At 39.0% G+C, this 14,357-nt stretch overlaps 1 protein-coding gene across 1 annotated transcript in view; it reads left to right on the top strand.

The window, feature by feature from the left end:
- usp43a (ubiquitin specific peptidase 43a) overlaps positions 1-14,357 on the top strand; it is a 137,328-nt gene that overhangs the window by 60,614 nt on the left and 62,357 nt on the right. Inside the window, exon 5 of the mRNA XM_030733230.1 lies at positions 4,769-4,904. Coding sequence (XP_030589090.1) covers positions 4,769-4,904 — 136 coding nt within the window. The remainder of the gene's footprint in view (positions 1-4,768; positions 4,905-14,357) is intronic.

Raw genomic sequence — 14,357 nt, 5'->3', positions numbered from 1 at the left:
GCACAGAGAGAAATTCATTCAGGTTCAACTTGGACTTACTGCTGGCCAAAAACTGACCTGAGAGACACACACACACACACACACACACACACACAGGCACACACACAGTGGCCTCATTGCACCATCCTGCTGCAGCAGTATCCCAGCTGAATGCTTGATAAGTCTGAGGCCCCTAGAGAGACAGAAGGGCCTGGCTGCCGGCGTGGCATCAAGGCCTGGGTGCTGTAGATAATGCCAGTATGGCAGACAGAGAGAGAAATGCAGGATGGTAATGTTTTCTGTTGACCATCTAACCTTGCAGCATTTAACCTTGAGCTGTCTTGGCATCATTGCTACTAAACTTATTGTTATTCAATTTAAAATAGTGAGAGAAGTCCTAAACACAATTCAGTGGTTCACACTGTCACTGCGGCCTTTCTGTGTGAAGTCTATAAGTTCTTCCTCTCCCTGTGTGGATTTTTGTTCTGGTTTCCTCGTGCAGTCCTAAGACATGCATTTTAGGTTAACTTGTTATTCTAAATTGGTTGTATGTGTAGATATGAGTTTTTATTGGATATCTGTTAGCTGGCATAAGCTCCAACAGGACAACATAGTAGGTGTATGGAGTATTTGATTGGTTGAAGCCTGTTTCTCCCTTTGTGAATGTTCAAGTGATTATATGGATCAAACTGTACGTAATTATTGTAATCCTATACAACACAAGATGTGAAATAAGCGATCATGATAACTCTCAATCCTTATTCATAAAATAAATAAATTATTTATAAATAACAGAACTATATCTTTATTTTTCTAGTTATTCATTACTAGATGAATACCAAGGCGCACAGATATTCATCTAGGAGGCAAAGTTACACTATCTTAATGTGGGACTGCATCAAAAACATCAAAAACAGGGTGCAGTGCTGCAAACATAAATCTTTTGTACTCCGTACGTAGCTGCATGAAGGGTGAAGACGAAACACCCAAAGTAAAATAACCTAAGTCAGCATCATTTGGGGTTGGGAGTAAGTCTGACTATTGCAGGCAACAGGTTTTGTCAACAAAAGTGAATAGATAAATACAAAAATATACCCCTTATTTTGCTGCAATTTCAGTTTGAATCCTTTTTTCAAAACGGATACCACTTGCAGCAGATTGTGGACAAACTGACTTGTTGCAAAGGTGGCTTCCGATTACAGTACCCTGCCGGAATTAATAGAGCTCTTGAGAAAGGCCCATTCTTTCACAAATGTGTATAAAGGCAAACTGCATGCCTTGGTTTGATATCCATCTTTATACACCTGTGACTGAACACCTGAATTCAATGATTAACAGGTTAACCCCTAATTTACCAATTAGGGGTTAAACACCCAATAGCCGTTGATGTGAATGTTTAACTTTTTCATTACCAAACTAACTGAATTTAACACAGTTGTAGAAAGGTGTTGGACATCAGAATCCTGGAACCCCAAGGCCCTGATGCTGTCTATATGAAGACGCCATGGTCACAGACTTTAAACAGCTAATTCACAATGATGACAATAAATAGAAATAATGATTATAGATAAGCTTTTTCTGCAAAACGATTGTTCATGCTCATAGTATGTACAAACATCTAAATTAGGAAAGCCCTGCAGCAAAAAAGGCATGCTCAAGAAAATAACTATAAATATTATATATCTAACACGTGGCTTAAAGAGAACTTTGAATGTTTTAGTGTTGTGCACTTGTTTAGGTTCACAGGTTGCTGTTTAATAGAGACTATCAGACTCTAAACCCACGGGGAGCTAGGAGGCTTCAAACGGCCTGCTTTGTCGGATGATATCTCCATTTCCTATTCGTCTCGAGTGTCATCCCACACTTCTCATCTCATGTTGGCGTAACATAAACAAAACAACTGCTCAGATACACTGCCATCTGCTCTGTCAGCATCCCTACTGCTAACACTTTATTCACCTGAATAATGCATGATGAGAAACAGGAAGTGGAGGTGTCTGTGATTGTGCTGCCTTCTTTCCAAATGGGATGGCGTGTCTTTACTTTCTCTCCTTGCTCTCTGGTTTTCTCTTTACTCTGTAACAACCAGTAGCAAACAAACACTCAAGTGCACATTACAGAAAAAAAAAAAGTTAAAATTGGATGGACTAACGAGCTTTTATAGCAGTCCCTAAATTGCTTCTATATGTTCTGCTTTTACCTCTGCCAAGGAGGTTATGTTTTGGTTGCATTTGCCTGTGTGCGTATGTGTCACTCTGACTGTAAACATTATGGCTCAAAAAATGTTGAATAAATCCTGATAAAACTTTGTAGTGGTGTAAATTGGGGTCATGTTAACAATCTATTAAAATTCAGGCTTACATTCACCAAGGTCTGCAAGGTCAACTTAATGATTTATTGGCAAAAAGCCTGATAACTTAAAAACTATGATTCTTACAGTTGTGGTGCGTATTGTCAAGATATAGAAAGTAAAATATAAAGATTTAAAATATGTCACATTTGACCTCTGACCTCTTCAAGGTCAAATAAGGTCAAACCTTCCTAAAATGTATTTTATTTTTAAAACTATGCTTCTGCATAGTTACTGCCTTTATTTCTTAAACCTGTTAAACTTCTTAAATTACATTTAAAAAGAACCAAGAAAACACAATGAATATATACAAAATACAATATGATTCCCCTAAAAGTAAATACTGCCCAGAGAGTGAGCTGCCTTGGTGGAGGTTTGTGCTCTGAGTGCTTCTTGTTTTCTTTTGGTTTTAACCCGCTACTGGACACAATGATAAAAATGAAGTCTCATCATTTATTGGCTCTTTTTTGTGTCATTTCATTGATAATTTTTTTTTGTTTTTTTTTTTAATGAAAGAATGACTACAGCTTAATGTCTGACCCCTATTTTGTGAGCTGTCTGCTTTATAAGCCAGTCATCATTTAATTGGTATCCAAACATACTGGCAGAACATGTGCAAAAGAAACTCAATCAACCTGCTTGATTTAGCTGTATACAAATGAATCAATAAATGCCAGAGGAGCGATATTTAACACCCTGTTTGTTCATTTTTGCTCAGAGCTTTTTCTGCATTCTGCTTCTACTCAGATTCATTATCTGTCTATCAGAAGGGATTTCCTTAATGGCCGATCTTTCTCTTTTCTTCCAGAGAACAATGCTGTGGTCAGGTTTTCTGTCAAGTGTGTTAAAAGCAGTAAAATAAAATAAAAATCGCAATTATATTTACAGCCTATATTGTGTGGATACTTGTGGTAATAGGTGATAATGTTCAAACACAATGATAGGAAACATGTTTGAAATACACCCACTATTGCAGAATGTTGCCCTGAGGGAACACAAAGAAATACTGAATTTCTGAATATGTAAAATAAAACAAAAAACATTTTTTAAAAAAACTGACAGAAGACTTCTCTGCACACACACACACACACACACACAAAGAGAGTTCATATCATTTTAAATAAGATTTCTAAAGCTGTGTGGATGTGCTCCTCTGACCATGTGTCAGAAACCATCTGATGGTGACTCCCACACCTTATCAGACTGTTCTTTAATAGTTTTTTAAGATTGAAGGTGCTTTGGTTGCAAATCAAACTGTGCAGCAGAAGGCTAAAGCTATTTACTATTTGTATGTATTAACCTACACTTTATTTTGTGTGGGTTATTTTTTGTCTGTTCTTTTCACATGGATTAAGTGGCACTGCTTGGGGCAAAACGAAAATGCCGCTCCTCAGTTGCACTTGTCCAGCTATGGCTACGTAATTCCACACAGTTTTCCACTGGACACGCCGTAGTGCCAGGGATAATTGATTGATTCTAAACCACATAATCACGTGTCCATTCGACGTGTATATGGGTGTAAATTAGTGGATAGGGTAGGACAAATACAGTACCAGTCAAAAGTCTGGATACACTCACCCATTCATTTGAATGGGTAACCCACTGAGGCTGCATGCACAGGTCTGTTTAAGTGGATGCAGCCTCCATATTTTCTATTCATTTCGGTCCATTTTCACATCTTTGGATCAGTCTGTCCTCTCTCTATTTTTTATTTTGTTCTGTTCACCCTCATCATTTTCACCCCTGTGTTCTCCACAGAAGGTGTTCATATTGCTGTAAAACAGACATGTCCCAGCATACAACAGCTTCCTCAGGGACCTGCAATGGCTTTTGCTCAGCTTGTCCAGTGATGCATAAATCTGGACAAACACAAGGGAGAAATGAAACCCTACAGAGTCAAAATCTGAAGAGTTAAATCAACCAAGATATTAAATGAGATGCAGACAAAGTGATGTTTTATGCTCATGAAATTAGATTTGATATAACAGTGTCAGAGGAAATCTTTTCCCTGAACCTATTAGATATTAAACAGCTCAACAGGGCAATTCATTTTTTATTGAATGTTTTATGTCGCTGTTTAATACCTGAAGTTCAAGAAGACCCAGCTATGCTCTAAAACATCTCTATCACAAATAAACATGTCTTTGTTTGCATTAATCTGTTTACAGTTTTAGTTCCTATGTACTGTATGGCTCTCCTTACAGTGTGTGAGATAGATATGTGTGCATCTGTATACAAACATATTGTATAAATAACTCATTGTGCCAGAGTTTAAAATATGTAATAATATAACCCCTCCACCCCACCCCACCCACAGAATAACTCAGTACTCTGTGCCTGAGCATGCATTGATCTTTTCCACTGTGCCTTCTACCCCTTCTATACACACACATATACACTCACACACTCTCCTCCTTCATCCCCCTTTTTATCTCACAGGCCATTGTGTGTGACGTTGGTGTTCAACACAAAGGGTCAGAGGTACCTGCGAGTGGGGCTGGCTGTACCACTGTTTGGCTCCCTGTCCTGTCTCAGAGCTATGGTAGCAGCAGAGGGCAACATCTCACCTGACCAGGTACTCTCTCTCTCACACACACACACACACACACACGCACACACACACACACACACACACACACACACACACACACACACACACACACACGAGGACCAGAGTTACGCATTTCTTTTTCGGTTTGATTACTGACAACTGCAGCCACTTAAACATACCTGTGCAATTACAGTTACTTGGGTTGATTAGACTTCAGTTGTGAATGAAATTATGTTGTTATGCTAGGAATTACACCCAGTATTTAGTTGGTAATGATAATTTATAATGGACTTTTAACTGTCACTTTTGACAGTGTGTTGAATCCCAGACACATGAAACTCCACCAAGCGTACAGAAGCAGTACACTATATTGAACATGTTGCATTGTGGCCCTTGAAAGTACCTGGTGACTAAATACTCTTTAGACAGCCCCTCTACCAAGCAGCAAGATTAAAAGTAAAATGAAAGAAAGAAAAAGTCTATTAAAACATGTACTGGAACCACTTCTCTGTAAGTGATAACGTTAAGATTAGTTCAGAGGTGAATCCAAGTGCAGAAAAATAACTCAGTGAAAAGAACAAAAAGCAAGATGTTATTTAAAAAAAAAAAAAAAAAGTTCTTCGAAAGTTCAAAGTAAGTAACAAAGAAAAAAATAAAGACCAAGCCAAATGCGATATAGTTAGCACAGGGTGTGTACTGTTGTATATGGGGTATACAACAGTACTGTTTTATATGGGGTATTAAACAGTACACACAAGAACACAGACAAATGCAGGATTCAGGACAAAGGACAACGGGGAAGACGAGATATATATATATATATATATATATATATTAGGGGTGGGACTCGATTAGAAAAATTAATCGAATTAATTACAAGCTTTGTAATTAATTACCGTATTTTCCGGAGTATAAGTCGCACTTTTTTTCATAGTTTGGCTGGGGGTGCGACCTATACTCCGGAGCGACGTATATGTGACATTTATAACACATGAACCAAAATACTCCAGCCACTTGACATCTCCGTGAACTGCAGCTTTAAGGCAGTCTTGCGTAACCTGTGGGCGCAGTGGATGATGGATGGAGAGCACAGCTTAACGGCAACTGGGAGAATGCGCCACCCAACTTTCCTGGAAGTCATTGGATGGATCAAGAAAACATGGGCTTCAGTGACAACCAAACCATCCTGTTGGGATTCAGAAAGGCTGGAATAATTGGAACTGCAGCTGACGACGAGTCTGACTAACGCGACACAGAAGAGGAAGCGGCGCTTCGTCTACGGAGTGTACAGAATTGTTTAGAAGTGACACCGAGGATGAAGAATTCAATGGATTGATGGTTTGGTTAACTTGTTAGTATGTTCTTTATGCTATGGTTATCTGAATAACTTAATGTTACGTTAACATACTGTAGCGATTCTCTTAGTTAGAGAGCGTGTTGATGTTGTGGGATTTCGGACTGTTCGGGAGGTTCGTGAAGGCAGCATGGAGAGAGAGAAAAAGACCGAGAGCTTGCCTGTGTGTGTGTGTTGCTGTTCCGCTGTTGTAGTTATGGTTGGCGTGGCTGTGGCCTACAGCAGCTGTTTTTCTGTTAATAAAGACGACCTTTGTTGTGAATATCGCCGACTTTGGAAGTGTGTTTACAACGTTACAATACCGAACACGTGTTCGTTGTGCGTCATGTAGCTGAATGTGCTACGTTAGCATAACGTAGGCGTAACCGTGTTCGTCCTGTTCTTTAATCCATTATTATTTTAAATTGCCGTTCAAGATGGAATTTGTGCTCTGGGTCTCGGATTCTATCACCCCCCCCCCCCCCCCCCCCCCCCCCCCCAAAAAAAGTGCGACTTATAGTCCAGTGCGACCTATATATGTTTTTTTCTTCTTTATTATGCATTTTTTGGCTGGTGCGACCTATACTCCGGAGCGACGTATAGTCCGAAAAATACGGTAATCGAAATTAATCGCATTTTAATCGCATTTCAATATTTAACATGATAAATATTAATTTAAGTTTAGTTGATGAATGAATCAATATTCATAAGCTTAAACTTCAAGATTTTGTTTATTTTCCCACCAGTCTGCTACACAGACCAATGAAGGGTGGAAGTGCTCCTGTGATAAGCAAACTCCTGAAATTAAAGTTAAGCATCATAACTGGATAGTTTTATTCAACATTAATGTCTCACTTGTTATAGTTGAAAATTAATCATTCTCTCAGCTGTATTCCTTGATGTTGAAATGTGTTATGCTTGTTTGACCAGCTTATTTTGAATTAAAGACTTAAAATTAAACCACAAAAAGGAGAAAAAGTTCGTTCTCCGTTTAACCAGCTGCTGTTACACAGCTGTGCTTCGCAGTCACGGTTGCTAGGCGACATGAGCTACGCAGAGGTGACAACAGCTGATATGAAGGCTAGCTGCTCACTTCCGGCCTTTGTGGGTTGCGAAAGACGTGGGCCGGGTCCTTCGCAGGATGCAGCCCCTAATTTGGACATTGTGCGTCGATATAATCTGTATGCCTGGAACTCGTGCACTGAGAAACGTTCCACGGTGCAAAGTGCGATTAAAATGCGTTAAAAATTTTAACGCGTTAATTTCCCTGTAATTAATTAATCGAAATTAACGCGTTAAAGTCCCACCCCTAATATATATATATATATATATATATATATATATATATATATATATATATATATATATATATATATATATACACACACACACACACACACACACAGGAATTATTGGGGATTAGATAAAGGTGGGAACAAAACACAGATGAAACTATTGAGGAATGGAGCACACAATCACAAAACAGGGAAAAGAGTGGAAAGTCAAACTAGAACTTCCCCCTTGCAGATCCTTAATTTTTGTCTTTTACTCCTCTCCACGTGTCTCGGTCCCTCTCACCAGTGATGCGAGCGGATGAGGTGAGAAAGATACACAAAGACAGAGGAGTCAAGGCAGTATTTATAAAATCTGACATCCTGTTCTAAGAGCCCTCATTTTAACAATATCAATTAAATATGAAATTCAGTGCAACTGGATCATAAATTATATTTTTATAATCTAGCTACTGCTGTATTTTATGATCTCAGATGTAACAGTTTTTTTATATATATAAGAAAAGTTTTAAATTCACATTATGGCACACTATGACAAGATATTATGCTTTAATCACACACAGAAAAACAGTAAAGGGGCGAATGTTTGTTCCTTTTAACGGAAACAACATTTGGATAACAAGGATGAGATGTTTAAAGAGTCCTCCTCCAGCCACCTGCCTACCACACCTCTTTTACATGTTTACAATAGGAACGCTTCCTGTGCATCCTCGATTGTTGCTCCTCCAGGAAGCCTCCTCTGTCCTCTGTTGTGCTTATCCAAAAATAGCAAGATTACAGTGTCCATGGCCTCAAATGTGGGGAAGCTGTTTTGCTTTGGTTTTAATAACAGGTATGATTAGCAATAGCCCCCAAATAATTATGTAACAAGAGTACATTCAAGTAGTGTCCAGAACTTACTGACTGTCATGTTCCCTGGTAAGTGTATCATGTAGCAAACTGTAATGAATGAGTGACTTCGCAAACAAGTGGATAATTTATACATGCACAGGGCAACCAAAGGACATTTCATTTATCCATAAGTAAAGTAGATCCAAGATCAACAAGGAAGCTGTGCAAGGTGGATGGTTTAGATTGGGTAAAGCTATTTAATAGCCACTTTTGTTTCCATTTTAAATAGATGATTTATTAGATCATTAATAAGCTGATAAATAAGCTACTTTTACTCTTGTTTTGTGTTTGAATGGTATCCGTTTATGAAATTATGCCTTGGAATTATGTTTTGCTGATTTTTAACCATAGGGGTAATGAGTAAACGAGAAAACAGAACTCACCTCTCCAGTTGGGTGCATTTGCACACTTGACTGCATGCACACACTTGTAGCTGAATGTCACCAATATGTGAAAATGGCGAAGCAAAAGTTCCAGAGGTGTGTGTTCATCAATCATTCCCCTGTCCTAAAACAAATGATGAATGCTGTTGAAGTTGCTAAAGTTGGGTCCATAGCAGCAACAGCCCATAAAATGAAAAAAAAATTACTTGGTTCATAAATACACTGCTAATACACTGTTAATCTATCTTTTTATATATTCTAATCTGCTTGCATGTCAAAATGCATTCTCTGCCTCAACTTGAAGTGACATTAAATCGTTTCTGGTTTTTAATATAAACTGTATAGTTTATATAAAGCAAGCAAAAAAGTTAGGAAATTTATGTTTGGTTGATTATTTCTTTGCTATAACAATGCTTCTTGGCAATAAATCTTATATCACTGGAAAGTCTGTTAATTTCCCTTTAAATGGTGCCACATTTGTGAGGAAAATGCATTTGCGGGTTGAGCAGCAGAGTTGAGTATGTGAGTTGTGTCCATGAAAAATTTCCCAAGTCTTCTCTGCCAATGCCAAACAGTGTATTCTGCCATTGACTCTCACTTTGAGCTTCTTCTACCCCAGGTGCTGTCAGTCAGGGTTGTCATCACTGGAGGCAATCTCAATGCAGAGAGATATCAAGATGAGATTCTGCAACTAGTGGCAATCCCATATGACCACAGGCTGGGACCAAACTCTATCCTCCAAGATGACAACACTTGCCTCCACAGAGCAGGGCTTATCAGAGACTACCCCCAGAATTTGGGGGTGTCAAGATGCATTGTTACAACAACGAAGTAAAACTTTTTGTGCTAAGCTTAGATTGAGACCAATGAGAGTGTTATTGACCAGGAATCATCGATAAACAAACATCTAAAAATTAATAGAGTAACTCAAAGACTTTCTCTATGTCTTCATCAAGAACAGGATGTAATGTAATGCAGAAGTCACATATTACAAAAGCAAAAAAGTAACACATTGCATAAAAAGTAATGTTTAACACATCCATACAGAAGTACTGAAGGTACTAAATGTTATGGAGCAGAGGGTGTTGCACCTCAAGCAGTCTTGTGTTTCTAATGTATATGTATCCCTATATGGGTTATCTTAGCTGTTATACAAAACACAATATTTTCCTTGATTGTGTGAGTTTTGAGAACACTGACTTTGCTCTTGGTCTGATTCCATCACAGGATTTTGTCTAATTTCTCATGCATTTTTTGAACAAGACAGCTTTAAGATAAGATCAGATAAGATCAGATAAGATAATCCTTTATTTGTCCCACATTGTGGGAAATTTACGAGTTGGGAAATATATTACAACTTAATCACTGTCTTTGGGGCTGGTTTTACATCGACCTTTGTACGCCAGAACTCACACAGTCAGCCCAACAGACTACACAAGAGTGATGCAGAAAAAGGACAGAACAACTGAACAATAACAGATGAAGACAATTGTAACATTGTAATCATTTTCATGGCTTTGGCAAAAGGAAGTTTAAAGACAGATGGATTCCCATTCTGAGGGGTGTTTAGACAAACATAGATACATACATGCAATTATTCACTCTTTTCTGTCCAATGCAGCTGTCGGTCTTTGAATGGTTATTGCCTGTAGTATGACTTTGTGTCCAATATGCAATTAAACTGGTTAGGGATGATTCACAACTTTCAACATTTTCCAATTGTAATTTAATAGGAGGTATTAAAAACCACAGAACCCCACATGGGACAAGGGACATTTTTAATTTTAGGCCGTGCGCTTTCACGTTAATCTTGATATGGCAGTGTCTGTCAGGACGTTGAAAGGATCGGCGAGAGATTGTCAGCAAAAGTCACCTTTAAGTTATAATTCAGCAGTTACTGTTGGCCGTAACCACGCGAAAAATGTACAGGCATGAAGGAATGAACCTGACTGACTGTCTCGCTCTCATGCCCTCACTGCTTCACTCGATTGCCACAAACACACACAGCGCTGCCCCATCCCCCTTCTCCTCTCAGCCACTCAGCTCATAAACAACCACAGTGATGGAGGACACATACCTATTCATCTAGATCATATATATTCATAAAATAAAAGTTCAAGCTGTGTGTGTGTGTGTGTGTGTGTGTGTGTGTGTGTGTGTGTGTGTGTGTGTGTGTGTGTGTGTGTACATCTCTCTCTTTTTCCCCCATTTTTTTTTTCTCCCATGTCCCTTGCGGGGTTCTGTAAAAAACACATCCTGGTGTTGAAAAATTCTGTAAATCTTGGTATCAAATACAGTCTTTCCTATCTATAAAAACATTGTATTGTTGCACTAAAAATCCATCCATCCATTCTGATAGGTTCAGATCATTTTAATAACTCAGAGAACAAACACACAACTCTTTTTGAACTTGCACAAGGAGGAGAGATCCGTTCCTTGAACTCAGCTCGCGGCTGAGCGGAAGTTATCTGTCCTGAAGGACCGCTTCCTGTGCAGCGCTTTTATTCGGACTTTCACAATAAGATCACGTGGGTTACACCAAACGCAGTTTACAGCATGTAATAAACAACATTCTTGGCTTTTTCCTTACCATATATGGTAGTAAGTATCCTGTAGAATGTGCATGTAACATGGCGTATATGGCTGAAAACAGCCTGCAGGTAACTACAACTTCCTTTGTAAAAAATGTCACCACGTGTTTCCATTTCAAACATAAAAACAACAGTATCATATGTACATAAAACAACTTACAGAAAATATACAAACAGATTGCGATTTGTCATCTGAATAGCTGGTCTTGTGCCAAAAAGTGATTTCTGGTATTTGCCCAAAAAAATTATTGCTGGTATTTATATTGTTGTAAATGACTTGTGGACCTATAATCTGTCAAGCATAACTCAAACATCATTTCTTATGAATGATGAAAGCCGAAGCTGTGACTTTCATATTGTAGTGATTCTGTTAAAGTTAGATGCCGTTCTGTGCAGATGTTCTGTGATTTCCCACTGTTTTGTTGGTACTTGAATGTGTGTGTGTGTGCACGCTAGCTGGAGTCCTGTTTTGCTGTTGTTTTTGCCATGGTTGCGGCCCACAGCAACCATTTAATTGTTAATAAAAGGGCAGCATCTCTCGCCATCTTCTTCAACGTCTTAACAGATGCTACAATATATTCTTTATTAATGAGGGTAAGAGGAAGTGATTTCTTCATTTTATATATAAGCCCTTCATAAATACTGTGCACTGCAGTATATTTACCGATATGAGCAAAGATAAAACATTCTACAAAAATAGAAAATCCCTTTTTGACACAATACCAGAATCCTGAAAACACCGCTGTCGCTGTGTTTTGTGTACATACAGCGCTTGTACTGCTTCCATTGGTGCGCTGCGGCATCACCCGGACCTCTCTTTGGCACCGAGGGGGACAGAACCCCCCCGACCTTGATTCTTACTTAAGCAACTTCTAGCGATTTTTGAGACAGCTGACAGCAAGTTTTCTTACACAAAAGTCAATCACCAGATTACGCACAAATATAGATCACATTATCACTTACAGGCCAGCATAGATTAAAACACACCAGGAACATGAAGAATTAATGTACAAACCTTCTGAATAAAATCCATCATCGTTTTCTGCAGTTTACTGCGTAGGATTTCCAGTTTTGAAACAATGCTTCCACTTCTTGTTGAATTTATCTCTGGTGGCTTTGACTGCTTTCCACACCTGTTGCACTGCACTCGCAGCTTGTTCCTGTCTAATATCGTCAGTAGAGTCTTTTTGTGAATCGATGATGGCCTATTTTAGAGAATTCAATGAGGCCTTTGAACTGATTGGAGGCCATATCGCTGCAGACCACCAATAGTGCAGTGGTGTGGATGCCTCGGCCATTGGCGGTCAAACGGCAGCGCTCAAATTACACAGACGACCAACATTTTCTAACTATTTGAAAAGCGTGTGCTGGGTGTTACCCCCTCCCCGCTGTCGTAAACTTTGGAAAATGTTGATAATTGTGAATCTTCCCTTAGACATCATGAGAAAATAGACAGTGTAGGACAGACATGGGAAAGAAGGCAAAAAGAGGCCTTTTCTAAAATTTCCTTTCCAAAAATAAAATAAATAAAATACCATTATTATTTATGAGTTAAACAAGAAAGTACTGTTTGTATTTTTTGGGCTAACAGTAGCGAGTCTCTCATTTACTTTGTGTGAGACAGTCTGACAAGAAAGTGAATCAGATGCACTCATCTTAAATAGCAGTGGGATGGTTAAGAAAATCAAGTCAACTACTTAGCCCTTATCCTTAGTCTTTTTTCTTGTAAAACTAAAAAGTAAAAGCTTTTGATGAAGTATAAATTTCATTTTATGGCTTCAGCTTAGTCCATTTTTGAGGGTGTCTTCTTCACCTCATTCTGGCACACTGAACAGTAATGACAGTCTTTGCTAGCCCTTGATGCTGGAGGGCAGCAAAACGCCCACTAGTTCTTGATAGTACTCCAGCAGCCTTTAGGGATGAAAAGGCCAATATCAGTTCACAGACACACTTCACAGAGTTAAGATTTTGCTTCATTAAAAATCTATGTTTTTCACTGTCAAAAGAGAAGGGCTGATGACTGAATTGTACATCAGATATACACCATATCTGCTTTTCCGGTTCAGAGTCGCAGTCTGTCATCTAAAATATTGGTTACAAGTGTCTCCTGTTACTTATAATCTGAATCCGCCTAGAAAACCTATCCCGTCCACTGTAGTATATACACCAATCAGGCATAACATTATAACCACCTGCCTAATATTGTGTTGGTCCCCATTTTACTGCCAAAGTAGCCCTGACTCATCGAGGCATGGACTCCACTGAACCCTTGAAGGTGTGCTGTGGTATCTGGCACCAAGATGTTAGCAACATGTCCTTTAAGTCCTCTATTGGGCTGAGATCTGGGGAATCTGGAGGCCAAGCCAACACCTCAAACTCATTGTTATGTTCCATTTCTGAACCATTTTTGCTTTGTAGTATTGTGCATGATCCTGATGAAAGAGGCCACAGCTATCACGGAATACCATTTCTAGGAAAGGGTGTACATGGTCTGCAACAATGCTTAGATAGGTGGTCCACATGGGTGGCAGGACCCAACGTTTCCCAGCAGAACATTGCCCAAAGAACACTGCCTCTGCTGGCTTGCCTTCTTTTCATAGTGCATCCAGGTGCCCGGTGTTATCTAGGTAAGCGATGCACACATACAGTGCCTTGCGAAAGTATTCGGCCCCCTTGAACTTTTCAACCTTTTGCCACATTTCAGGCTTCAAACATAAAGATATAAAATTTTAATTTTTCGTGAAGAATCAACAAGTGGGACACAATCGTAAAATGGAATGAAATTTATTGGATGTGTCAAACTTTTTTAACAAATAAAAAACTGAAAAGTGGGGCCTGTAATATTATTCGGCCCCCTTGCGTTAATACTTTGTAGCGCCACCTTTTGCTGCAATTACAGCTGCAAGTCGCTTGGGGTATGTCTCTATCAGTTTTGCACATCGAGAGACAAATTTTTGCCCATTCTTCCTTGCAAAACAGCTCGAGCT

Source organism: Archocentrus centrarchus, chromosome 1 (assembly GCF_007364275.1).
Source record: "Archocentrus centrarchus isolate MPI-CPG fArcCen1 chromosome 1, fArcCen1, whole genome shotgun sequence".
NCBI classification, from domain to species: domain Eukaryota; kingdom Metazoa; phylum Chordata; class Actinopteri; order Cichliformes; family Cichlidae; genus Archocentrus; species Archocentrus centrarchus.
Note: the sequence above shows the minus strand (reverse complement) of the source record. Positions and strands in the feature narration are given on the sequence as shown.